Below are 27,252 nucleotides of genomic sequence, written 5' to 3'. Positions count from 1 at the left end.
AGATGGGCTTTGGTCTGATCCACTGTAGCGATGTCGGTGCTCTTAGGTGGTCACTAGAGGAGACGAGTTGGCTGAGTCCTGGTTCCATCTCCGGTGGCACAAACTGCCCCCTTGCCCCGTTGGGCACTTGCCCGTCCCAGGGCAGCGTGGCCTCCCCGTCGGTAACGTATTTCCAAACTCGCCACCGCGCCTTGCGCTAGCCTGGGACCTTGGCAGGGCAGGGGCTGCCCCTCGAGGGGGTCGGGCAGCATTCGGCACCGCGGGGCGGGCCCCCATCCTGGAGCTGGGGCCGGGGCCTGGATCAGGGGCCAGGGCCTGTGTGGGGTGATGAGGCCGTGTGGGTGCCACAGGTAGTGGTGGTGTGTGGGGGAGTGTGGAGAGCACAAGGCCCAGGCAACCCTCCCCCCCCGCATTTAACCTGTGTGTGTGGGGGGGGGCCTGACTCCTGGGCTTTTAACTCGTGCAGTGCCCAACGCTGTGAACCCTCCCCTCCCTTCTACCCCTGAGTCGGCCACGGTGTGTGAGGGGAGGTCGGCCCCCCCTCGGTGTGGGGGGAGGGGTATCAGAGGGCGCCGACCCGGCTGTGGGACCGGAGGTGGTTGGCGTAGTGACGGGGGAGGGGGAACTATTTCTCTCTGCTGGAATCCGCTGCCGCGCGGAAGGTTACTAGTTCGTTATGCGAACTCGGCGACCGCTTGGCGGAAGGATCAGCGCTCCCAGCCACATTCGGTCGGTCGTTCTCCTTTCTGCGCAACCTCCCCCGGCGGGGAGTGACACCCTTGTAGGCCAATCAGCGACTGCCGTTCCCTTCGCGCTGATCACGCACTCCGTCGCGAGGGCTCCATCACGACGTTTCTCGCCGCCTTTCGCCGATTGGGCTTAAGGCCCGCCAATCGCTACGTCGGGCGGGACGGAAGCCTCTGTCATCCATCCACCGCCCGCTCTCCCTACAACTGACCTAAGGCAGAGCCAACCAAGGGGGTCGCTGCATGCGCCGCGGCGCCCTCATTAACCAATGGCGGGCGCAGTGGGCGGTGGCAAAGAGGAAGCCACTCGCCAGCGAGAGAGGCAGCGGCAGCGGCAGCGGCAGCGGCGCAGCTAGGCGAGGAAGAGGTTGGTCTCTGGCCGGCTTTGGCGTCGGCCAGGCTGGGGCGGGGGGTGGCCTCGCCAGGCAAGGCGCGGATGCTGACTGGTGGCCCCTGCCTGTGTGTGGTGGTGGTGGGGGGCGCTCAGGCCTGGAGCTGGCCATGGCAGGGGTGCTCCCCCCCTCCCCTTTGTTGTGGTGAGAGGTGGCGGCTGCTGTGGGAGGCTTGGCTGGTGGCGGGGGGGGGGCTGAGGTTGGCGGGCCCTGGGGGGGGGTTGGGCCCTGCTCCTTACACTGGGCCCGATCCTCTTTTGCCTCCCCCTCGCCCCCTGTATGGTTAGCAGTTGGGCCCTGTTCTCATCCTGTTCCCAGGAGGTAAACGGGGGCCGGGGGGCGCCTGCTTCTGAGTCTCGGGCACCCTCTGACTTGTGCGGGGCTGGGGTTGTAGGTCAGTATCATTTATCTCTCCCCCCCCCACCCCAGCCCCCCAAAAAGTCTTGGAAAAACTCAGACTTTGCCAAACAAAAATCTTTACCCAGATTAAATGTGGAAAATTTAGAGCCTGGGAAGCCAACGTTTGTATAAAATTGTGAGCGAGATGAAAATAAAGTTTTGGGGGGGGATGGAAAGTGACTTCCAGCCTTAACTCCAGTGGGTGTTACCCAGGGGTTGACCCTCTCTCCCCTGCTTGTAGGCTGAGAATGCTTATGCTCTTCACCTAGATGTAAGCAAATATCTGTGAAGTATATAATTTCATACACGAATAAGCATACCATTACAGTACATCAGTTATAGCACCAAGTGGCTATAACTACAAATAGTATTCATTTTAGCAATTTTGTGAAATTTCCACTTGTAGCATTGTGTATAAGTGGGGGATAGCTGAGTAAAATTGTTAGTTTATACTCTGTATAAAGGGTGGTTGGGTAAGAAGACAGTCTTACAAGGCTGTTTTGAAAGTTGAGTTTGGGATTCAACTTCAAATCTAAAATCATTCTTCTTGTTTGTTGTACTCTCCTGCTTCACAAACCAAGCTTGTAGCTTTTAGGAAAATGTTCTTAAAAATTACAACATGGAAGTTTAGCTAAAATCTACTCCGGATAGATTTAGATATAAACCTTCACCAGATAAATCTTGTTTGCATATTGTGGGTGACTGGAAACATTTTCCTAAACTATCTTATGTGAGGGCTGAGATGTGTATATCTCTCATGCAATTTTTTTCATGCTATGATAAGCAGCTCTGAGTGTATACAAATAATGAAGATACATTTGTATCAAGAAATGAAATAAACCATTTAGACTACAGCATTTGATCGGAGGGTGTCTTTAAAAAAAAAAAATCTTAAGCGAACCTCTCATTTAACAAGTGGCTGCAGTAAAGGACAGCTTGTTATACTTCCAGTTGTTCATAATTGCAAACTGATTGTGGGGTGGTTGCACTGTCAAAGTTAGCAAAATGCAAACTAAGAAAGTGTGTGTGTGTGTGTATATCTATATAAATAAAAGACCCCCCTCCCCCGACCACTCATTTTTTTTCATCCCAAACTGATCAGGTTCCTGTAGCTGAGAGAGAGGAGCTATTTCAGTCAGATAAGATTCCTGTTTGAAATGATTTGTAGACTTTTTCCTTCATAGATGGTTTTGTTCCTTCTCTGGCATTAGAGAAGGAGAGGATTATATTTTGCTCTTCAGGGGTTATCTTAACCTGTTGCTTCCACAAAATTATTAACTGTCTTGCAAGTATCAAGGGAGGTAAAAATCAGTTTGATACATTACTCTAGTTATATTCTTAAATTGCTAAGATTGCTTTCGTGGTATTAACTTCATCATGAGGTTAACTCTATAGTAAGAGTGTAGAAGTGAAGTTCTTGGTCGGTCACCCCCCCGCCCCCCAACCAAACCAACTTACGGTGCACACTCCTAACACAAAAAAAAAAAAAAAGCAAAGGCGTGATATGGTATTAACCCTCGATGACATTCAATTCTTAAAGAATTTGATTATTTAAATCCAATTATAGGAATTTCAAATTTATGTTTAACAATGTATTGGAAGATATGATAGGCTACCACTGCACTGGATTTCCCTTCTGAAGCCCCATACAATTCAGACTCAAAAGTGCAGATTAGCAAAAATGGTGTGCAGAATTTCAAACAATTCTTCTGATAGCAAAGAATATCCACAATTCTAGTCTCTGTTGTATCAAACTTACAGCAGGAATAATCAACTCTAGTGGGGCTTATAATGTCAAATGGTAATTGAAAAGGCTTACACTTTGTAAGGGTTTAGTTCCTGTCTAAATTGACCCCTTTCTCTCCCCCTGACCCCCCGGTTGGCTTTTCATTTGTTCATACAATGAGAATTTCCAAACTAAAGGCCCTCCTGGATTCTTCTCAATCCTCTTATGTCAACTTGATCTTTCCAAAGTGCTGAACACCTGTAGTTACCATTGAGTTTAATTGGAGCCTGCAAATGTTCAGTATTGCTGAAAGCTTGGGAGATATAAACTCTTCCCATCTCTTCCTAACTTAAAAAAAAAAAAAAGTTTGGGAGAACCAACCTTGCAACATGTCTGAAGGGTGAGGAATTTGAGCTCTGTACCAGAGGGAGAAGAGAATTCCAAATTCTGTCTCAATAAAGAACAGTACATATTGAAACTTTAGTTACTGTAAAAGTATTTTAGGTATTCAGATGTATTAACAGTGCATTAATGGGTGCTGTGTGTAAATTCTCTGTAATTGAAAGCATCCATTTATGGGACTGACTTACTAAGTGAGCTATAAATTCTGGTTTTCAAATGGGATGTAATGACTTTTTTATCATAAAGCCACAAACTGCTTGTGAACTGTGCTGAGAGGCAAACAATACCTAAGCTTACTTTGTCAAAATATTTGTAACTGTTAATTTGTTAAACTGAATTGCTGCAGGTCATGCGATGAGATTAGTGGTACAGACAGTCCTGTGTTCAGTACTGTCTGGGCTAGAAGAAATTGAGTGAGTGCAGGTAATAATTCTCAATGCTGAAAGTTGAAAACAGCTGGTTTCTTTGAAATGTCTCTGTAAAAGTGCACTACACAGGCTAAGGTTTCATTCCTCCTGACATTTTACTATGGTTTATGGATAACTGACAATAGCACTAATTATACTCTGCACTACAAGAGAGCAGTTAAGGGAGTGATTTCTTGCTCTCTGAGCAGCTTAGGTTGGAACTTCTGTTTCATCAACGGATCTCATCTATCTATAAATGATGGCTGAAGACTCAGTCACTTCAGGACTGTGTGTGTGTGTGTTGGTGGGGGGAACTTTTTAAAGATAAACCATAAACTTTATTACTCTCTGTTGAATCCTTCTGTTACTGTTGTTTTGTTGGCAGACTTTGCTTGACTTGTATGAACTAGGTGGTGTGTTTTTTTTTTTTAATATTACAGTCTGCATTGAGGGGGATTTCAATGAACCCTGCTTTCTAGTTGTCAGCATTCTTCTGGTTTATATTTTATAGTAGAATATTTATATAGTTTAGCAGATTTTTCTTCACTCTTGATTTCTTTTGTTGTTTTGATAACTCTTGTTACTTCTAGTGGCCATTTTAAACATGTTTCTCTGTTAAACGTGCACATTAATGTATTTTTAGTAGTCAAACTGAGATTTGAATAGAAGGCATAAAAGCCTCCATGTACCAGGCAGAGCAAATATGAAAAAATACTCGCATAATTGCCATAGCATTTAGAACCATAACTCTGCTTCTGCTGAAATGGGGTGGGTGGGTGTGTGTGCTTTGATAGCAAACAATGAAATTCTGATAAACTTGCTTAGAGTATTGGGTATACATGCAGTGAGTAACTTAAAACAGATGAAGTGATTAACTTAGTGATGTGGAATCCTTGATAATTGCTCTTACCTAGGTTGCTAAAATACTTCTGCTCTGTTACTCATATGATTAAGGGTATGTCTATACTTAAAACACTGCTAGTGCACCACTTCAGTGTAGACTCTGCCTACTCCAATGCGAGGGGCTCTCCTGCTCGTGTAGGCAATCCAGCTCCCTGAGAGGTGGTAGTTAGGTTGGTGGAAGAATTCTTCCATCAGCCTAGTGTTCTCTACATGGGGATTTAGGTTGGCTTAACAGTGCTGCTCAGTATTTTTCACACCCCTGTCCGATGTAGTTAAACCAACCTAATTTTGTAGTGTAGACAAGGCCTAAGATCACTAAAAGTGACTCTTCTCCTTTCTCCTGCCTCCAGTTTTTAACACAGCATAAAAATGATCATTTCTATCAGTACATTAAAATCCCTAATCGTTAACCCAAGCTTTCAACTCTAACTCCACATGAGACCTGACATTGTCGCTAATAAAACAGCAAAGGAGAAAAGTTAGGCTTATGGCTAATACAAGTTAAAGTATTAAAGACCTTAGTATTTGAAGAAAAGATCTGGCTTCTAAAAACTTTCATAATTCCATAGTAGGCACTTGAGTCTCTCATAATATACCTAAAACGAAGGTATAAAGTCCATGGGGCCGTATGCGTTGCATCCGAGAGTGCTAAAGGAGTTGGCAGATGTGATTGCAGAGCCATTGGCCATTATCTTTGAAAACTCATGGCGATCGGGGGAAGTCTCGGACGACTGGAAAAAGGCTAATGTAGTGCCCATCTTTAAAAAAAGGAAGGAGGAGGATCCTGGGAACTACAGGCCAGTCAGCCTCACCTCAGTCCTTGGAAAAATCATGGAGCAAGTCTTCAAGGAATCAATTCTGAAGCACTTAGAGGAGAGGCAAGTGATCAGAAACAGTCAACATGGATTCACCAAGGGCAAGTCATGCCTGACTAATCTAATTGCCTTCTATGAGGAGATAACTGGTTCTGTGGATGAAGGGAAAGTAGTGTTCCTTGACTTTAGCAAAGCTTTTGACACTGTCTCCCACAGTATTCTTGCCAGCAAGTTAAAGTAGTATGGGCTGGATGAATGGACTGTAAGGTGGATAGAAAGCTGGCTAGATTGTCGGGGTCAACGGGTAGTGATCAATGGCTCCATGTCTAGTTGGCAGCTGGTATCAAGTGGAGTGCCCCAAGGGTTGGTCCTGGGGCCGGTTTTGTTTAATATCTTCATAAATGATCTGGAGGATGGTGTGGATTGCACCCTCAGCAAGTTTGCAGATGACACTAAACCGGGAGGAGAGAGAGAGACGCTGGAGGGTAGGGATAGGATACAGAGGGCCCTAGACAAATTGGAGGATTGGGCCAAAAGAAATCTAAGGTTCAACAAGGACAAGTGCAGAGTCCTGCACTTAGGATGGAAGAATCCAATGCACCGCTACAGACTAGGGACTGAATGGCTCGGCAGCAGTTCTGCAGAAAAGGACCTAGGGGTTACAGTGGACGAGAAGCTGGATATGAGTCAACAGTGTGCCCTTGTTGCCAAGAAGACCAATGGCATTTTGGGCTGTATAAGTAGGGGCATTGCCAGCAGATCAAGGGACGTGATCGTTCCCCTCTATTCAACATTGGTGAGGCCTCATCTGGAGTACTGTGTCCAGTTTTGGGCCCCACTCTACAAGAAGGATGTGGAAATTCAAGAGTCCAGCGGAGGCAACAGAAATGATTAGGGGACTGGAACACATGAGTTATGAGGAGAGGCTGAGGGAACTGGGGATGTTTAGTATACGGAAGAGAAGAATGAGGGGGGATTTGATAGCTCCTTTCAAGTACCTGAAAGGGGGTTCCAAAGAGGATGGATCTAGACTGTCCTCAGTGGTAGCAGATGACAGAACAAGGAATAATGGTCTCAGTTGCAGTGGGGGAGCTTTAGGTTGGATATTAGGAAAAACTTTTTCACTAGGAGGGTGGTGAAACACTGGAATGTGTTACCTCGGGAGGTGGTGGAATCTCCTTCCTTAAAAGTTTTCAAGGTCAGGCTTGACAAAGCCCTGGCTGGGATGATTTAATTGGGGATCAGTCCTGCTTTGAGCAGGGGGTTGGACTAGATGACCTCCTGAGGTCCCTTCCAACCCTAATATTCTATGATCAAGCTTTATAAGACTTTCTAAGTCTTCATGAAATAAGGTAAACAGGCTGTCTTAATTCTCAAAAAAAGCAATGATGTGGCAATGGTGGCTCTTGAACTCTACATAGAGTGATGAGTTTTAACTTTCAAACATCAGGGGTAGCTGTATTAATCTGTATCCACAAACAACAAGGAGTCTGGTAGCACCTTAAAGACTAACTTTCAAACACCCTTTTTTTGTAAGGGTTCTGAGGCATCTACATACTACATAAGTGTGCAGTGTGTCAGGTAGATGGAGATATTAATGTCTTTATGATTGGAGAGTAGGTTAAAGTGTGACATAGCACAGGGTTGGGATTGACTTGTTACTAATTAGTGCCTCAGGATAGCTCACCCCATGGTGCTAGGGAATCTAGAGGGATGATATTCATGCATCCTCAAGAGTGGATTTCCTTTGGAGCTTTGGCAAGTCACTTAAGATATGATCCAACTGTACAGTTTGCTTATCAGGAGATGGGGAATGTGCTTCGAGACTCTCACAGAAGCTACAAAAGTACAGTGTTTCTAATGATAAACATGTATTTTGGGAGGTATTCAATGCTCCATTGTATAAGAATGCAAAACTTGCTTTTAAACGAGGTATTTAAATTGGTAGTACTTGCAGCATTATGCCTTTACGGTTACCCTTAAGTAAAATTGTCTTAAGACTGGGAGGGATCTGCCTTAAGCTTCAGCAGCTGATGTGAAAGCTGAGCAGGGTCCTTGGCTCTGCCACTTGGGGCACTGGCCCATTTAGCTAGCCAGATGGAGCTTCTGACCAGATGGAGCTTGTTGGGAGGTGAGCAGCTTTAGAGCCACTCACCACTGCTGGCCTAATCGGCTGAAGAGCTGAACTGGGGCTGGACCTGAGGCTATTGCTCAGCAGGCTGGATTCCCCCCACCCCCAGTGGGGAGGAGAGGGTGTGCAACTGCTCTACCTGCTCAAGACATAGGGTGGGGCAGAGGAAAGTGGGGAGGAGGGGAGAGAGCTGAGGCTTTTGCTTAGTACATGAATCTGTTCTTGCACATGCAGTTGCTGTTCAGAACCTAAGCAGCAGCACTAGAAGGAGGCAGGCTGAGTTTCCCATGTCATGAATCCAGTGTTGTATTAGATCATGCCCACTTCACCTCTCCCTTATTGCATATGCTAACTAGTGTCCCAGAATTCCAGAAGTAGTGGGGGAAGATAGATGTGAATTATCTGGCTCTAGGGCTGAATTGTTTCTTTGGTATCCAACTACCGACTATTGGTAGTCATACTGACCTTATTCCTTTCTGGAAGTGCAGAGTGTCTTCAGATTAGAGGCTCCTTTCATTTCAGTTAGTTTGGTGCAAAATTCAAGTTTTCTACAATCTAAGGTGGACGGAAAAACTTTCACAAATTTTAAAGGCCATGTGTTCCTAGTCGAATTTAACAAAATATCTTCCTTGTTTGCGATACTAACATGGCTCTATGAACCTGGAAATCAGTCTTTTGTTTAAATGACTCTTCTTTAAAGTAAGATTGAAAAAAATATGATTATCACTGTTTAGTTTTTGCAAGCTTCTCTTAATACTGTATTAACATAAGATATATTGTAAACATTTTCCTTTGTTGAATGCCCTATTAGCCTACATAATACTGAAAGTTGGTGTTAACTAAATTATTTTTAACTATTGTCTTGCATATATTAAGCTTCAGTTAACTGTGGCATTGTACTGAATTAATAATAAAGTTGACCCATGAAGGGGATGGGAGCTGCTGCTCCTCCCTACCCCCCTGTTTTTTATTGACTGAAAGAGGCCTAAAACTTGGAAAGCTTACTTTTAACATTAGAACATGAGGCTTTGTCTATTGTGGTCTTCTATAAAAGACTGATCATATGACATCACAGGGGGTTAGACTAGATGATCTCCTGAAGTATCTCCTGATATTCTATGAATCTATGAGAAGGAAAATGGACTCTTAGCCTCTCTAAATCTTTTTTTGAGCTCCACAATGAGTCTTCAGCAGGATTCTTTCTGGTGGTGCTCAACACCCTTGCTGCCTTATCTAAGGGTATGTCTACACTAGTACTTACTGTGGTATAGCTTACATTATGTCATCCTAAGTGATGGTATAGACAATGCTGTATTGGGGGGAGAGCTTCTCCCACTGACGTAGTTACTGCCACTCACGTGGCTGGAGTAGTTAAGTCTGCTTAGAGTGGTTACATTAGACCAATGGCTCTCAACCTTTCCAGACTACTGTACCCCTTTAGGAGTCTAATTTGTCTTGCATACCCCCAGGTGTCACCTCACTTAAACTACTTGCTTACAGAATAAGACAAAAATACAAAAGTCACAGTACACTGTTACTGGAAAAATTGCTTGCTCTCTCATTTTTACAGTGTAATTCTAATTTACTTCAATTGGAATATAAATATTGTACTTGCATTCAATATAATATATAAAGCAGTATAAACAAGTCATTGTTTGAAATTTTAGTTGGTACTGACTTTGCTAGTGCTTTCTCTGTAGCCTATTATAAAGCTAGACAAATATCTAGATGAGTTGATGTACCTCCCTGGAAGACCTCAGCATGCTTCCAGGAGGATACATACCGCTGCAGCTCTGCTGCTCTAAACTCTCTCTAGTATAGATGTAGCTGAAGAGTGCTGGGGTTCTCAGACTCTTGTACTGGTGACCCCTTTCACACAGCAAGCCTCTGAGTGTGACCCCTCCATACATTAAATTTTTTTTATAAATTTAACACCATTATAAATGCTGGAGGAAAAGTGAGGCTTGTGGTGGAGGCTGACAGCTCACGACTCCCCCATGTAATAATAATGAGAGGTCCTGATCCCCAGTTTGAGAACCCCTGCCTTAGAACTACAGTAAATCTTCCAGTAAAATGAGGGAAGATCAGATTTTATTTAATCTTTCTAAGATGAGCAAGCAGACTTGTGATCTGAAATGTTTTCAAACCTTGTACATCATGAACAAAGTGCTTTTATAAACAGATTTTCCAGACATTCAAGCAAGTACAGCCTTTGTCCTCAGGATTTTAGTCTTTTGCATGTCAGTTGTAAGGATTCCTCTTCATCTTCTATGTTGGTTGTTGCCAGGATGATTGGCTTATCCTTAACACGTGTGCAAAGGTACTGCAGCAGAATTGAGTAAATTAAGATTTAGAATAGTAAACTTCAAAATTATGACTTAGAAGTACCACAATTAACAGCTTTTAGTCTGCACTAATTCATGTGCACATCAGAAAGCAGAAATATACTTGCAGCTAGATAAAACAGGTGTTATTTCAACTCCCCATTAAAGATGGATAATTTACCTCAAGTAGGCTAACTCTCCTGGTAACCTATGTTTACAGCACATAGCCTTGAGGAGCGCTTGCTATTACAGACACATGCGTGGAGTGCTACGTCCTGCCTACATAGCAAGATGGCCTCATATCCTTAGATTGCAATTTCTGGGCTGTCTGCATTGCAAAGAAATGCTCTGAGACTCAGCACCAAGCCTGAATCAATTGACTTGGGCTCACAGGGCTCAGACTATGGGGCTAAAAATAGCCCTGTAGACCTTCAGGATCAGGCTGGAGTGTGGGCTGTGAAACCCACTGAGGGGGAAGGGTCTCAGAGCCTGGGCTTCAGCCTAAAACTAAATGTCTACATGGCTGTCTTTTTAGCCCTGCAACCAAAGCTCCCTGAGTCGGTTGGCCCCAGGCTCTAAGACACAGTGTCATGGGGTTTACTTTGCTGTGTAGACATACCCTGAGACGCAACAGAAATGGCAGTCTAAGACAATGCAAAGGATGTGGAGAGGAACAAAATAGTTAATATAAATTGCTTATTCCTAATTTCCCCTGTATCTAGCCACTGTTAATTCAGTAATTTTGTTGTGCGTATTTCAGAAGTGCATCTAGTGATTTGATGCCTCATTATAGGGAGGGTATTCAGTGTGTTGGGGTAGCGTCAGTGTGTAGATAACTATGTCAGAAGAGGACCAATTTTGAGGATGTAATGGTGGGAGCTTCCTTGGCTTTTGGTACGCTTACCTGAGCTCCTTGATTTTTGTATGACACTGCTCTGTGTCCCCGGAGTAGCCTCTTTCCGTCATGGCCCTGGAGACTTTAGCGTACATATTAGTGTTTCTTTTTTTTTTCTTTGGGAACATAGTTCTGCCATAACAGATTAGTCTCCCCAGCATGCAATGAGATCCAGTACCTCCTGTTCAGACCATGCTAGAGTTCGTCTGCGAATCCGGGACTGCGTGGTCTCTTTTGATGGTGGACTGTATGGTTGCCTGTGATGGACTCTGCTGATGGTCACCAAACAGGAAATTCAAAAGTTACCTGGGCTTTTACTGCCAACCTGGCTAGTGCATCAGAGTTGAGAGTGTTGTCCAGAGGTGTCACAAGAGAGCATTCTGGGATAGCTCCCGGAGGCCAATAACGTCGAATTGCGGCCACGGTACCTGTAACCCGGAACTGCAATCTTGATTTTAGTGCTACTCCACTTTGCGAGGTGGAATACAGAAATCTGATTAAAGAGCCCTTTAAATCGAAAAATGGTTTGGTTGTGTGGATGGAATCAGTTTTATTTCAAAGTAACTTGGCTAATTCCGAAATAACCGCGTACAGTAGACCAGGTCTTGGAGGCAAACAAGAGTATGTAAGATAATGAATTGAAGGTAGGTTGTTTGCAGGCTGTCTTATAACACAAGAGCAAGGGAATATTCAGTGCCTTGAAAGGTAGGATACATTGGTTTAAATCAAAGCAATTAAAATTGGTGGTTTTATCATGATTTAAATCAGCAAGCAGAAAACCTTGATGTAAATCATTCATTTCAGTCTTATTTTGCATGTGTATTTTTTTCCCCGTAAAGAGAGGTTGATTCTCACCGAGTAACCAAAAAGGTATTGATTTGCAACTAAATACAGCCTTTATGCTAAACTTGGTGCTTCTTTTGGGTAACCAGGACAATGCATTCATTCATCTAGTATATAGCTTTCGTTTACTTTTATTCAGACTCTTAACCTTTTTAGAATTTATTTGTTAAATGGTGAATGATGGATTTTTATTGTAGTTTGTGTTACTATCTAGTTGGATAGAAATTCTCAAATACATGAGAACACTTTAAAACTCTTATTAAATAAAACTGTCTTAAAGGTGCCATAAACTTCTAATTCATCAGGGCTATGGTTTGCATAGCTAGCTAACTGATGGAACAAAGGAAATTGTTTCTGGTGGTCCCGTTCAAGATTTTAGAACGTGTAGATCTTATCCTCACACCTAATTTTTATGCATATGTTTGGAAGAGGAAAACAAGATTTCCTGTCTCTTTTTAAGCTCCCTATTGATTTCTTAACTTTGAATGAACTAGTCATTGAATTGAAGTAGTTGAATAAACTGAAGAGATTCTCTTGGTAACTGCAATAGAATGTGTAGCTGTCAAAACAGCTGCTTTAATACTTCCACAAGCTCTGGTTCCTGGTGCTTAGCCTATAACTCCCAGCAATTCTGTGGTTTGACTTCAGCAGCAAACATGTATTGCTCAATATTTTAAATGATTAGTCTAGTAAATTTAGGCTTTAACATCTTCATATATACCTTTCTTATACAGAGCTCTGTGTACAAGCCAAAGTTTGAAGAGGGGGGTGGGTTCTTCTCAAATCTATTTTCCTCAATGAAGTCAGTGGAGCTAGTCAATGAGACATGTGTAACTAAGATTGTAATTTATATTTTAAGTGTTGGGAAATTGATCCTGGGGAATATTTCCAAGGATCAAACAGTGTTCAAAAATTATAACTTAACCAAAAGAAAATGCATGTTCAGTGAAAGCAACAGTTCTGTATCCCTGTAAACTCACATTTTTTTTCTTTTCAAAATTTGAGATGTGAAGCTTTCATATTGAAGCATGAAATCAAACAAATATGGTTGATAGCTCACATGGGAGAAATCTCGATTTAAGTAAAATCTGTTTTCCCCCTAATATAAAGGAAGTGGGTGTGCATGCAAGCACTGGTTGGGGATGTAGATTATCTTAAAACCTCTGATTTAGTGGACTGATTTTTAGGTTTGGGAGCCAGGAGGAAATACTGAAGTCCCACAGCTCTGTGAAGTAAACATTACAGGTGAGGGAATTGAGGCTTGACAGTTAAGTGGTTTTTTGAAATTCAAACAGCAAGTCCCTGCTGGAAACGCAGTTAGAGCCTGTAGCTTCTGACTTTCCAGTCCCATGATTTATTCACAAGACTGCTGTCCTTAGGAAAGTCACAGCACTTGTTTGTCTCCCCCCAACCCCCACTATGAAGTTGGTTCTGAATTTATATGGATTATCCAAAATTACTAAACAATAGAAATTACAGAAATTAAGAATTCTTTACAGTAGTTAAAGCAGACACACAATAGTCAAATGGCATCAGGCAGGGTGACTTCTAAGTAAGGCATGTATTTCAGTGTCCTTTCCAGTCTTGCAGCTATATAAACCCGCAGACATCCTGTTGACTTCTTTCTGAACTGATAGCAAATATGAGATGAAAGACCGTATGATGCAAAAATAAATCTAATTACTTCTGTTGCAAACACCAATGGACAAAAGCTTGGATTAAATACAAATAAAGTTCTTGGTATTTGTACTGAATTTTGGAAGACTTCATTGCCAATGTTTACACACTTCAAATAGCTTGCAGAAAACCAGTACTATGCCTCCCTGTTAAATGTCAGTTTAAAACAAAACAAAAAAGTAACTTCAAATTGACAGCATCTCATGTGCAAACAAAATTTGGTAGCCATTTAAATATTCTGGTATGGCAGCAAATGGCTAGCTAAAAAGTTGGTAGAAGACTTCTTCTAAGCAACAATGATCGAGTGACATGTCCAAGTCATGAATTAAGTAAGTCACGTTTTACTGCAAGCTGGACAAAATGTGCACCATGGTATATATATCTTTGTCAAATTTATCAAAATTTGAAGTGAACAAATGAATTGGGTTTGCATAATCTGCTCAGTTTGGAGGATTATCCTGTACTATGTCCCCTTAGTAGCATCTAGATGAGTCACTCTTTTTTTAAAAATTCTATTGTATTGAACAGCTAACTGTAAAATGAGTGGATTAACTTTTTTTAATGTTAACTTAAGCAGTATCATAAGCGGGAAAACTATAGATCTGATGCAAAAATTTGTTTTCTGGACTAGTCACAGACAAGTTCTTATAGAACAAGACATTTTTCTGTTTAAAGCCCTTGCTTTTTTTTAAACTGAGCACAGATGTGTAGTGTGTATTGTGACTTGTAGAACTTTCACAGTACAGTATAGGTACATGGTGTGCGTTTGGAGTGAGAGGATGGATGGCTTGCTACCGCTTGCGTATTGGAAAAAGGGAGAACTTGTCCCTAACTGGAATCTAGTCTGTGAAGCTAACATAGAAGGTTAATGTCTTCTAGTTAAAAAACAAACACTTCAATTGTTGGACTAGGCATTCTAGAACTTTCCCAAGTTCTGCTGCCTTTGGGGGTAAAGAGTCTTACCCAAGGCATCTGCCCCACTAAAAACTAGGTGTTAATATATCATTCTTTCTTTCCCTAGATTGGATAGGGAAGTTAACTTACTGGACACAAAGTGCTGTTTCGGAGAACATGTCATCCATATTGCCATTCACTCCACCAGTTGTGAAGAGACTGCTGGGGTGGAAGAAATCAGCTGGTGGTTCTGGAGGGGCTGGTGGTGGTGAGCAGAACGGTCAGGAGGAAAAATGGTGTGAGAAGGCAGTGAAAAGCTTGGTCAAGAAGCTCAAGAAAACAGGACAACTAGATGAGCTTGAGAAAGCAATCACCACTCAGAACTGCAATACAAAATGTGTTACAATACCAAGGTAAGTGCTGTCTGGTTTGAAATTATTTCAAACTATTTAACGAGTGACTGATCAGACACCTATTTTAAAATCATCCGTACTGAACATTAACTGTGTAAGTAACATGCTTCAAAATATTTAACTTTTTTCTTTGAAAACTAGTAGCTTAACATGGTCTAGCAGTTCTTATTTTAACCTTTACAGTTGAACGATGTTCTTCATAAAGTCTCTAAATCTTCAGTAGGACAAATATTTTAAGACATGCCAATTAAAATTACTATCTTGATCCCCACTTATGCAGAATGGTTCTGTGAGCTGTTAGTTTTTAGCATTTTCTTGGATTCTTTCAGTTAACAGCCCTGGAAGGGCCTACAGAACCTGCATTTCTTCTAGTGTAAAATTGACTGTTTTTCCTTGGTCAACACTTCAGTCAGCTAATTGTGTGTAAAGGTCATCTTTAGGTGTGTGGTAAACTCATGTCAGTTGTAGAATCTGCAGCACCCACACCCCCTCTTGGATGGGAAATCTGAGGCATTTTTGCTGTGAGAACAACTTACTGTGTACTTCTTCTTTGTTACCAGTTAACGAAGTTAATTCCTGTTAACTTCGAGTACATCTCTTCTGCTTTATATTGATATATAAATGAATTACTTGCATTTCTTCCTTTTTGACTTTCTCAACTTTATTCATAGCAACTCCTGTGTGAAAGGATCATACTTCGTTGTAGATCTTAGTCTGGCCTACTGTAGATCCATATCGTGCATAATACCATACCGCTGAGGCATGTGCATTATTTTCATTAAACTCTTTTCGGAAAGTAAATATGGGAGCAGTTCTTGAGTGCCTTGTTTTTCTTCTGAAAAACTTACTACAGGATCTTACAAAATGGGAACTCTCTCGGCACATAGGAGCTGCTTAAGCAAGAGTGTTGCTCCTGTTTTTGAGAGGTTGAATTCTGTTTGTTTAGGACGTGGGCTGGGATATAAACTTAAAACTGCATACAGACCTTAATGCACAGTAGAACTTTTACTGTTAATGGATGGCTTTCAAACCTCAAGGGCAGATTATAGCCATTATGTCGTAATAGCTTTAACATCCCTTGTTGCATATGGCATAGCCTTTTGGGAAAAGATGTTCACTTTTTAGTGCTACTCTTACTTTTGCCCCCATTCTTCTTTCTTCCTTGCAGCAACTCACTTCTGTGGACTTCATTCCCATCCCCTTCCTCATGCAATCTAGTCTAATGAAATTAAATATATTGCAGACATGTGTTCTCTATTGGCTTTAGTAGCCTGGGGTAGAATTCACACTTTTTGGAGCAATTAGGTTAGTTTTTTAGGATATCTGTTTGCAAATTGGCAATCAGTTAACATTTGGGAAATTCTGCTACCACAAAGCTTAGGATATAAATATTGTTTTTTAAATGAAAGCTCAGATTCTTTTAAAATCTGATTGTGCCATATGGGACTATATTGATAAAAGGTTGGATTCGACTTTTGGCGAAATTGTTAATCTTTGACACTTCTCTGGTAAACTTCTAGAAGGCCTAACACTTAAAACATAAACTAAGTTGTCCAAACCTCTTGAACTAGCTTACATTTTCTAGCATTGGCTTTGTATACTTGCATGTAAGAGGAGTATTTTAAGTAGCATGTCAATTTATCACTGCGTTCCATAGGCTGTGTTTGCACCCCCATTCAGATAACTTCTCATGTTTGTGCAGACTGTTGGGGCAGAGTAGTTGAAATTAATCAGGGCTTAATGAAATACCATGGTAACACTGGGTACAAAATATATAGGAATGGCAAAATAAGTTATGCTGGTGGGGCAGTGGCACTCTGCTTTCTTTTAGATAATAAATGAATCAAATGGTGCCATAGAATCTCTCTAGCCAGAAATTACATGCATAAATGCATATAGCAGTAGGAATATGCTCGTGACCACCTGACCAGGATGGTGATTGTGAAATGCGCCGGGAGATTAGAGGCACTACAAAAAATAGAACACCCAATGTGGGATTTCAACTATCCCCATATTGACTAGGTAAATATCACCTCAGGACAGGATGCAGGGAACAATTCTAGACACCATTAATGACTGCTTCTTGGCACAGCTAGTCCTGGAACCCAAAGGGAGAGGCAATATTTTGATTTAGTCCTAAGTGGAGCATGGGGTCTGGCACAAGAGGTGGAGATAGCTGAACCATTCAGTAAAAGCAACCATATTGTAATTAAATGTAACATCCTTGGAGGGGAAGAAACCAAAGAAACCCACCACAGAATCATTTAGCTTCAAAAAGGGGGACTACCAAAAAACAAGGATTCTAGTTAAATAGAAATTGTCAAGTGAAATGTCTGCAAACTGCATGGAAACATCTTAAGAATACTGTAATAGAGGTTCAAACTACATGTATACACCATTTAAAAAAAAAAAAAAGCACAAGAGGACTGAAAAAACCACTACAGCTAAATAGAGTAAAAGTGTTCCTTTGAAAACTGGAAGTTAAATCCTAATGTGGAAAACAGAAAGGAGCACAAACTCTGGCTCTTGAAGTCTGAAAGTATAATTAGGGAGGCAAAAAAAAATTTATTTTTTGCTAGTTGCTCTTCACATTCTAACAGCAAATTTTTTTTTTTAAGTACATCTGAAGTGGGAAGACTGTTGACCAGTCAGTGGGGCCACCAGACAACTGAGGTGCTAAAAGAAAAGGAGGACTTGTGGCACCTTAGACTAACCAATTTATTTGAGCATAAGCTTTCATGAGCTACAGCTCACTGTAATGAAGTGAGCTGTAGCTCATGAAAGCTTATGCTCAAATTGGTTAGACTCTAAGGTGCCACAAGTACTCCTTTTTTCTTTTTACGGATACAGACTAACATGGCTGCTACTCTGAAACTTCTAAATTAACTCTTAGCACTCAAGAAAGAGATCCTGGAATCATATTGGATAGTTGTTTGAGAACATCTGCTCAAAGTGCAGCATCCGTCAAAAAAGCTATGTCCCTGTCTAAATCTACAGTATGCCTACATCTTGAATACTGCATGCAGTTGTGGTTGCCCCCTCTCAAAAAAGATACTAGAATTGGAAATGGTGCAGAGAAGGGCAACAAAAATGAGGGGTACAGAAGAGCTTCTGTATGAGGAGAAAGTGAAAAGACTGGAACTAATCATCTTGGAAAAGAGACAACTAAGGGGGAGTATGATGGGGTCTATAAAACTTTGAATGGTGTGGAGAAAGTGGATAGGGAAGTGTTGGCCTCATCACATAATGCAAGAACTAGGGTTACCCAATGAGATGAATATAAAGAAGTACTTCACACAACACAGTCAACCTGTGGAACTTGTTGCCAGGGGATGTTGTGAAAGCTGAAACTATAACTAGTTTCAAAAAAGAATTAGAGTTCATGGCGGGTTGGTCAGTCAGTGGCTTAACCAGGATTGTAAGGGATGCAATCCCATGCTCTGGGTGTCCCTAAGTCTCTGACTGCGAGAAGCTGGGACTGGATGATGGGATGGATCAGTTGATGATTGCCCTCTTCTGTTCATGTCCTCTGATGCGTCTGGCACTGGCCAGTGCCAGAAAAGAGGGTACTGGGCTAGCTGGATCGTTGGTCTGACCCAATATGTTCCTATGTTCTTAATCTTTTGTTCCCTTAAGCAGTCGTCATATCAAATTGAAGTGCAATTTCTGTATTACTGATACCTGGTGTATTCAGAATGTTCCAAGTCTGTTCTTCAGCATCCTGCCTCTGTGCCTCCTTGTTGCCCTAGCACATCAACTCAGAACTCGCTGGGAAACAGCATCCATGCACTCAACATCTTTGCTTGTCTGACTGTAAAAATAAATTAAGACTGATGCAAACAGCTGCTTGGTCCCTTCTGACTACCTTAGGAGTAAGAATCTGGAACCCAGAGAGATGTTTCAGTCTTCTCTATTACTGTTTAGTTTTCTAAACCCAAGTTCTGTGAAGTACATGTGGCCCCTTTGCTTCTGGGGCTAGAAGATTGCAGGCTTACAGGCACTGAGGGTGCCCCACTCCCCAGAAATGTATTCCTTACTGGAAATACCTCTAGTCACCCAACCTACTAAATGTGGTCATCTTAGAGTACCAGAACACTGCAGTTGCTGAGATGTCTGAATCAAAAAAACTAGAAGATTATACTAATTCTTCTGAATAAGAATTTGTGTATTCGCAAAAAGAAAAGGAGCACTTGTGGCACCTTAGAGACTAACCAATGTATTTGAGCATAAGCTTTCGTGATCATATAAATTGGTTAGTCTCTAAGGTGCCACAAGTGCTCCTTTTCTTTTTGCAAATACAGACTAACACGGCTGCTACTCTGAAACCTGTCTTCCAAAAATTGACATTCTGAATTCAGCTGTTCTGTCTTCTGTGATCTCTACCACTACAATGTTACAGTTCTTCACTGCAGTGAATGGTAACAACCTCCTCTGCAGAATTTGAATTAGAAATCTGGATCTTCAACTTTAAACTGGGGAATAGGATGACTACCTCTTTACACACTGATCTGTAATGTGGAGGAAAAGCTGGATGATTGTGAGGAGGATGTCCGCTTGAGTGATATATGCTGAAGGTCTCATGTGGTCAGTACTAAAATATCTTTGGAATTTCTAAACATTATAGATGTTTCCTTATGCAAAACATGTTGTAACCAACACAGGGGAATTCTTTATTAGGCCTTGTCTTAGCAGATAAATAGTAACTGATCAGAGTTAAAAATAAACAGAATCTATCTTAAGCACAAGTGAATAGGACTCGATCACATATATAATGTGCAAGTAGAATAAAGTTCAGGCCACTAATATGTTTACTTTGTGAAACTGGGTGTACTAAAACACCAACCTGAGAACAATTGAGCCAGATCAGTTGGGAGGAAGAACTTATTCAGAAAATGCAAATAATTGGGAATTGCTTAACACCTACCTCAATGCCCCACAAGCCACAGTTGAGGAGGAAGGAGGTGGCCATACTGGTTAAACTGACCAGGGTTAGAGGGGAAGTGAAGGCAGCTTTTGGGAGTGTGTGCTGGAGGGATGAGTGAAAGGTATGTAACAAATGTAAGAGAGGGGAAGTAATGAATATAAATCAGAAATTGGGAATTAATGAAGATTGATGAGGGAAGCCAAGGGCCCCAAGGAGAAATCTGACCACTGATCCATTGCAGTGCTTGCACAGCCTCTGCTTTCCACAGGCACAGGAGAGACAATATCTCCTGTCTACTCCAGATGCCTTTGGTTTGGCGCATGTAGTTGGCATCATTAGTTGGGCAGTTGCTCACAACCGAGAGCTGCTAGCTGTGTTTGCCAAGCTGGATAATCGGGAAAAGGCATTTCAGAAATGCCTTCATTTCAAGCTGGGCTTTAAAGGGGAGAGGTACCTTCTGGTGTCCAGGACCTCTGAGTAGTGGAGTTTACAATTGTCAGTTAGGCGTGATACAGCTACTGGAGGGCTCTTAGGTTTGACATCAGTAACACACTGTACTCCGTTTCTGTGTTGACCTCAGTACATCAGCCATGGCTCAATGCTGTTTTGGGGAGGTGGTCTTACTGTGTGTGTAATGGGATGTTCACGCTGGTGGGAGACATTTTGAGTACAGAAACGTGCACAACTAGGTCAACACAAGGTGGCTTACATCAGCCTAACTTTGTAGTGTAGATCAGGCTGAGTTTAAATAACTTAAATTTTTAAGTAGCATCACAAGACTGCATACTCTTCTCAAATCTTAATGGCTCCTGGAACCAATTTTAATTCTTACATCTGGTTTGTCAAGGCGGCTATATTCTAAATAAACTTACTGTATATACTCTATCGTAAGCTGGTTAGTTTATAAGCTGACTCCTTCTCTCCCCCCCCCCCCCATGGATAATGGAAAATTTTTATGACCAATTCATAAGACGACCCTATAATTCAGGGGTCGGCAAACTTTGGCTCCTGGGCCACCAGGATAAGCTGCTGGCGGGCCGAGATGGTTTGTTTACCTTGAGTGTCCACAGGAATGGAGGGTAAACCTAAGTAAACAGTGTCCCGGTGCACCAGCTGCTTAACTTGATGGGCTGGGACAGCAACTGGTAGAGTCTTGGGGGGGGGGGGGGGGGGAGGAGGGAGAGAGAGCTGGGGATCAGGGGAGTAACCTCTGTGACCACCTCCCACATGACCCCACACTCTCTCCCCTTCTCACCTTATCTGGGGAGGGCCAGGGGAGGATGTCTCTGGTCTGGTTGGAGCTGCTCTGGCAGGCCAGACCAGGCAGTGCAGCTGCAGCGTGGTCCAGCAGGCTAGGCCAGGCGGCATGACTGCAATCTGCTTTGGTGGGCAGGGCTGCAGCTGCTTCAGAGGCTGGAGGGAGAGACTCTGGCCCCACCTCTTCCATTCTGGCTGTGCTGCCTCTCCTTGCTCCCTCTGTTGGGGGAAGGGGCTGTGTCCCACATCTCCCTCTCTATACCCATTCATAAGCTGACCCCCTTCTCTGATGCTTCCCTTTTTTACTAAAAATTGGCTTATGAACGAGCATATACAGTACTTCATATGAGTTTTATAATATACAATGTTCAATGAAAAGCTGTTTGTGTAATTTAAAATAAGTTATATCATACAGTATAAGAATTGTTCTGAGAAAGCAGAAACACATGGAATGCATGTTGGGATTGCACAGCAGGGATGCTTAGCCCTTCCTAAGTGGGTCAGTAATCTAGAGCAGAGGCTAAGTAAGTGCAGAGTTCCTTGTGATGCTAGCAACCTAGTAATTTGTGGTTAGCTGGCTGAATATTCCAAACAAATCAGTGGGATTTTAATCCCTTTCCTCTTTAAGAAAACAGTGGGTATTACAGGTGGCAACATTTGATTTTTTTTTTATTTTTTTTTGTTTTCTAAAATCCATAAACATGTTCTGCTTTCAGGAATTTAGTTTAAAACTACCAAGTCCAGGCATATTTGTAAACCGATGTCAAACAGCACAGTGTAGTACTAACAGTATTAACTGTACAAAGGAATTCCAAAAGATGAATTTTATTTGGAATCCTTGTGAAGAAGCAGTTTCTTCCTGGTATTCAGAAAGGCTTTTTAAGTGACATGGGTAATTTTGAAACCAGTGTCATAATAACATAAGAATGGCTATAGTGGGTCAAACCCAAGGTCCGTCTAGCCCAGTATCCTGTCTTCAGACAGTGGCCAGTGCTAGGTGCCCCAGAAGGAATGAACAGAACAGGGTAACCATCAAGTGATCCATCCCCCTGTTGTTCATTTCCCAGGTTCTGGCAAACAGAAGTTAGTGACACCATTCCTGCCCATCCTGGCTAATAGCCATTGATGGACCTAGCCTCCATGAATTTGTCTAGTTTGTTTTTGAACCCTGTTATGGTCTTGGCCTTCACAACATCCTCTGGCAAGAAGTTCCATAGGTGGACTGTGTGTTGTGGGAAGAAATACTTCCTTTTATTTGTTTTAAACCTGCTGTCTATTAACTTCATTTGGTGACCCCTAGTTCTTGTGGTGTTTACTACTTCTCATAACACTTTCTGTACCTCAGTCATGATTGAGGTCTATATCATATCTCCCCTTAGCAGTCTTTTCCAAGCTGAAAAGTCCCAGTCTTATTAACCTCTCCCCATACGCTGACCAAAACTGAATCCCTTGTATAAGCGTTAGCTATAACTGAAATCAAACCTTTAACTAACCAAAGCATAATACATGGTGAACAGTCAAATAGCTGCTTCCCCTATCTAAACTCAGTATAGACTCAGTTGGCACTATGCTGCAACTTCAGTGACCGGTCACAACAATAGAGGAATGGTCAAATCTGAAATATTAGCATTCAAAGCATAGGATTGCCCCTAGGGTACTGTCTGGTTGTCAAAACTATTTGACAGAGTAAATGTTCTTGAGATGTAGAACAAGCAGGAATATTTCTGGTTTCAAGGATTTATTTTATAAAACTGAGCTGTCTATGCACCAGCAGAATTCATAGCACCAACATCAAAGTGCTTGATTAAAGCAAGCTGGTGTTTCTCAGATGGAGAGTCTCCATCTAATCAGAACTCTTTCAAGAGTAGAAATCTACAATGGGACTTCAAAGGATGCCATCAAACCAGCATTGCTTGGTATCTGTTCCACTGCAGGCTCAAGGAGCCTGAATAAAAGGAGGAGGTGGTGGTGGTGTACTTAGGGTCTACTCAGGGTAGCCTTTATTGTGCTCGGGGATTCTACTTTTTGGTTTCTAAACTTGTTTTCCCTGCCTATTCAGTACTACATGACTTTCTAGAGGCAGTGGAGAAGCACTATCATAGTAGGTTCCATGGCTTTGAGATTACACAGGATTCTAAGGGAGTGTCAGCTGGTCTGGTACAAACTTAAAAGTAAACCTCCTTTACTTAAGGATTTCCCAGTAAGTAGCAAAGGTAGCCATAGCAGACAAATTGAAGTAGGTTTTATAGAGTACTAGAGATCCATTAGAATCAGGAAGGCTTTGATCAAAGAAGGAAGGCTTTGATCAAATGTCTCAAGAAGTGGCACTAAAGAATAGTATTTTACAAGTAACCCTGTAAAAATGGCCACTGAGGCTCTTGTAGGACTTTGTTTACACAATCAAGCTGTTATAAATACTTTTAAGTCTCTTTTCAGGATCCTGGTCTGAATATAGAGTGTGGAGTGTGTGGGTTTTGTTGCTAATAGTCACAAGCTTTGTGTGAAGTAAATCTAGGCATCCAGAAGCTTCCCAGAACCACACTTGTCTTGAATCTCATTCTAAACATGTGCCCTTTTTCTTCCAGGCACAGATGTTGGTTCATTATGATAGCTGAACGTTGTAGATCAGAGATTAATGTTTCACCTCCTGTTCTCTGAAGTGTCCTCTTTATGCAAAATGTGGGGGTTTTTCGTGGAAGTTTAAGCCAGTGCATTTTTATTTTGTTGTGTTTCTAATATGCACTGTACAAGGGTTCATTAGCTAAGAACTGTAGAATCTGGCCTTGTTCTCAAGCATGTGAATGAATTCAGACAATGACTATCCAAAAATCTTAGAGTATGCAATAAGTTCTCAAGCACATGTATGCTGGTACTCTACAGTTGTAGTTCCCAGTGTCTCCCACACTGCAACGTTTATCCCCTTCCAAACTGGAACCCTTTGCCTTCTAGCTGTGATACATCCCTTCCTTCCCATATTGCCAATTGGCAGGGTTGGGGAGAGGAGGAAGGGGAGGCTGGTCACTCCCTTGACACCTGTAGCTGAGTCCCAGAGTGAGATCCTATGTCCTAGCCTATTCATGTGGAGAAGTGTCTGGAGCAAGCAGTGATGGTATTTGATAAAATCATAGCCTTACTGCTTTAGTCCATTTCAATGCAGGTGGTGGGGAAGCCCTAGTCAGGGAAAGGTCATGTCTCTGGTTGGAGAGTGAGACCAGAGGGGCAGGGATGAATACACACAGCTGATGAACAAGCCCCTCCTGGCCTCTGGGGGTGGGTGGAGAGATGCATGGCTCGCAAGTGAGCCCCTCTTGGTCTAGGGGGGGAATATACATGCAGCCGGTGAGCGAGCCCCCCTTGCACCGGGGTGGGGTGGGGAAGAGACGCATAGCTGGTGAGCAAGCCCACCCTGGAGGTGGAGATATACATGCGGTAGGAGGGAAAACCATCCTGGCTGGGGAGAAGAGGCTGGCACAGAACAAGTGCAGCTGGTGAATGAGCCCACCTTGGCCCTGGGGAGTGGGTTGGTAGGGAACATGCGCGGCTAAAGCATTATGCTCTGGATTGCAGCTTTACTCAAGTTCAGCGCATTTTTTTGTCCCCCATCCTAATCTCCTTCTACAGAGGGGCAGATGTGCCAAAAATAGAGGGGCGCTGCAACAACATGGGCCATGTAGCAATGCCCATAGCTGGGACCACAGGAGCTGATGCTGAAGGGATCATAGACTTTTTAAAAATTAACATTACTCTGAACATGCCAAAATTGCAGCCTTACTGATTAGTGAAATATTCATATGAGCAAGGGCAGAGTTGCATTTGGCAAGGAAGAATAGTCTTTTCAATTAAACAAGCAGTTTAGAATGACCATGTTAGAGCCACAAACTTTTGGTGTGGAAGAGGTACTTGTGGTTCTGAGTGCCAACTTATTCACATTATGGTGGAGAAGAATGCTTATAACACTTAGTTTTAGTGAAGTTCACAACTTTTACAGCCTTAAAGTGCCTCTTGTCACTTCTAGCACTCTCTTGTTCCATTCACTAGGAAGCTTTGTCAGCCAAGTGGTTACATGGCATGGGATCCTATAGGCTGGATTCTCGTCACGGGTGCTATTGTCATGTCAGTTTGGGTACCATGAGTGCAAATGAGTCTACAGAAAGTACCAAGGCTTGTAACTGGGGTAATAGTTTACCCCTTGTGTCTTGATGTTTCAGAATTTAGCATGACCAACAAAGTCAAAACTGTCTGTCCTGTCCCCCCCCACTCTGTCACCTGACAAATTCATGACATGATTGTAAATGTCTGAAGACAGCAATTTAGAAAAATTCAGGAGAGCCAGTGGCTCTCATTACAACCAGATGTTGCTACTAATATGCACCTTCTGCCCAATTTAAGATTTGTTGAATAGGAAAGTTTGACATATGAGGACTTTATGTATTGTCCACTGACGGGATGCATTTTTGGGAAGGAATCTTTGGAGCCTTCCAACAATCTGTTCTTGCAGCTAGACTAGACAGGTACATCATGGATGCTAGCTATGGTGTTTGGAGAACTTCACCATAAAGTGGACACAAACATTGGGTACCCAGTTGCAGCAAAGTGGCCAGTTCCATGGCAAAAATACTGAATTATATGTTGTGTGTGTGTAATGCCAAGTTCCATGGCTGCAGAATTGCATAATCCACAGGACCTTCATTGACATGAATAGAGCACTTAACACTTTTTTGGACCTACTGTTTCCGGCTTTTTTTCAGATTCCGGTGAGGCATCATTGCATTGGTTTACGATCAGCTGATCTGTAGCACTTTTTAGCAGTGAAGAGAGTTTCAAACAATCTTTTCCCTTTAAATTTTTGCATAAGAAAGGGAGCAGGGTGGTCACATCTCTTCTCTCCCACCCCACCTCCCTTGCAAACAACCTTTTCAATATTCTCTGGGGGCATCATTACACTGACTGAAAACATACTCCAAACTGCATTGTAGATTACATGTGGCTGGGTGACATCTGTGACCAAATGCACCCCTATATTCACACCCCACACACTATTGTAATATTTGTACAAAATATGCATTGTGCAGTGTCACTTGAAAATTTATAACTTCCTGGTCACTAATATGGTGAAATGTATGTAGCAACATGTGTAAAGTTTATGAACATAAACTGAAACTATGACTGATATGTGGTTACCAGACAAGTCTGGGGAGTGGATAAACCTGTTTCTCAAAAGACAGAGGACAAACGGAGACCTCTAGTCAAGTGTCATCAAAGTTGATAGGCAATCACCTGTCAAGTGGCCATTCTTTGGCAAAGGGGCGGGGGAGGGGGCAGTAACAGATCAGTCTACATTTTAGGGATCAGCATGGAACCTCTTTCACTAGAAGACTCCAACCTCACCGCAGGAATAAACTTTATCTAGGGGTAACCTTCAGGAAAATACATTTCAGAGGGTAACTGGACCATAAAGTGAGGGCAAACCACCCCCCCCCCCCCCCGTATTATCACTTTCACCTAAGAAGACAAAGGAAGGAGCCATTTGACTTTGGGGGAAAATCCTCAACTGAGAATTAGGTCAGTAAAGTTGCTGGGAACCTGTCGTAAGAATTTTACTTTGAACCAAGTTTAGTTTGTTAGTTACTAGAAGGCATCTTATCTTTATTTCTCTAGTAACCATTTCTGACTTTAATGCCTTGTACTTGCTTAAAGCCTTATACATGTACTCAACCTATCTTTTTAGTTAAATTTGTTTTATGCTTGAATCAAAACTAATCCAGTGTCTTTAAACTGCTACTTTAAATGGAGTTACACGCAGTTCAAACTGTTGTACATTGACTCTTCATAGGGCAACAGACGTAAAATATCTGAACAGTCCAGGATAGGGCTGCACAATGCAGAACACATTTTTGGGGTGGGGGGAGAGAAATTCAGAACTGGGAGTGTTAGGTTCACCCTGAAAGTGACAACCAAGGCTGGTGGAAGCCAGAGTGACTAGAGTGTGCTGGCAGGCTGCAGCTATACACAGACACTTGGAATGTGCACTGCCTGCTTGTTCGCTGTTTGAGCGGCCCCTGTTGAGAGCTACAGCAGCAAAGCTTTGAGAGGCACCCCAGGTT

General features: G+C 42.4%; 1 protein-coding gene across 4 annotated transcripts in view; it reads left to right on the top strand.

Annotated features, from left to right (window-relative positions):
• Window positions 1-956: 956 nt before the first annotated feature.
• Window positions 957-27,252, top strand: part of SMAD2 (SMAD family member 2) — a 66,460-nt gene continuing 40,164 nt past the window's right edge. For 2 of the 4 annotated variants that reach the window (XM_073343496.2, XM_073343497.2), the window contains exons 1-2: window positions 958-1,113; window positions 14,682-14,967. In XM_073343496.2, coding sequence (XP_073199597.2) covers window positions 990-1,113; window positions 14,682-14,967 — 410 coding nt within the window. In that variant the 5' untranslated portion in view covers window positions 958-989. Of the gene's footprint in view, window positions 1,114-14,681; window positions 14,968-27,252 lie in introns of all 4 variants that reach the window. The other 2 variants (XM_073343498.2, XM_073343499.2) reach the window with 2 other exon arrangements.

Source organism: Lepidochelys kempii, chromosome 5 (assembly GCF_965140285.1).
Source record: "Lepidochelys kempii isolate rLepKem1 chromosome 5, rLepKem1.hap1, whole genome shotgun sequence".
Lineage (NCBI taxonomy): Eukaryota > Metazoa > Chordata > Testudines > Cheloniidae > Lepidochelys > Lepidochelys kempii.
The sequence above is the reverse complement of the archived record's forward strand: the minus strand, read 5'-3'. Positions and strand labels throughout refer to the sequence as shown.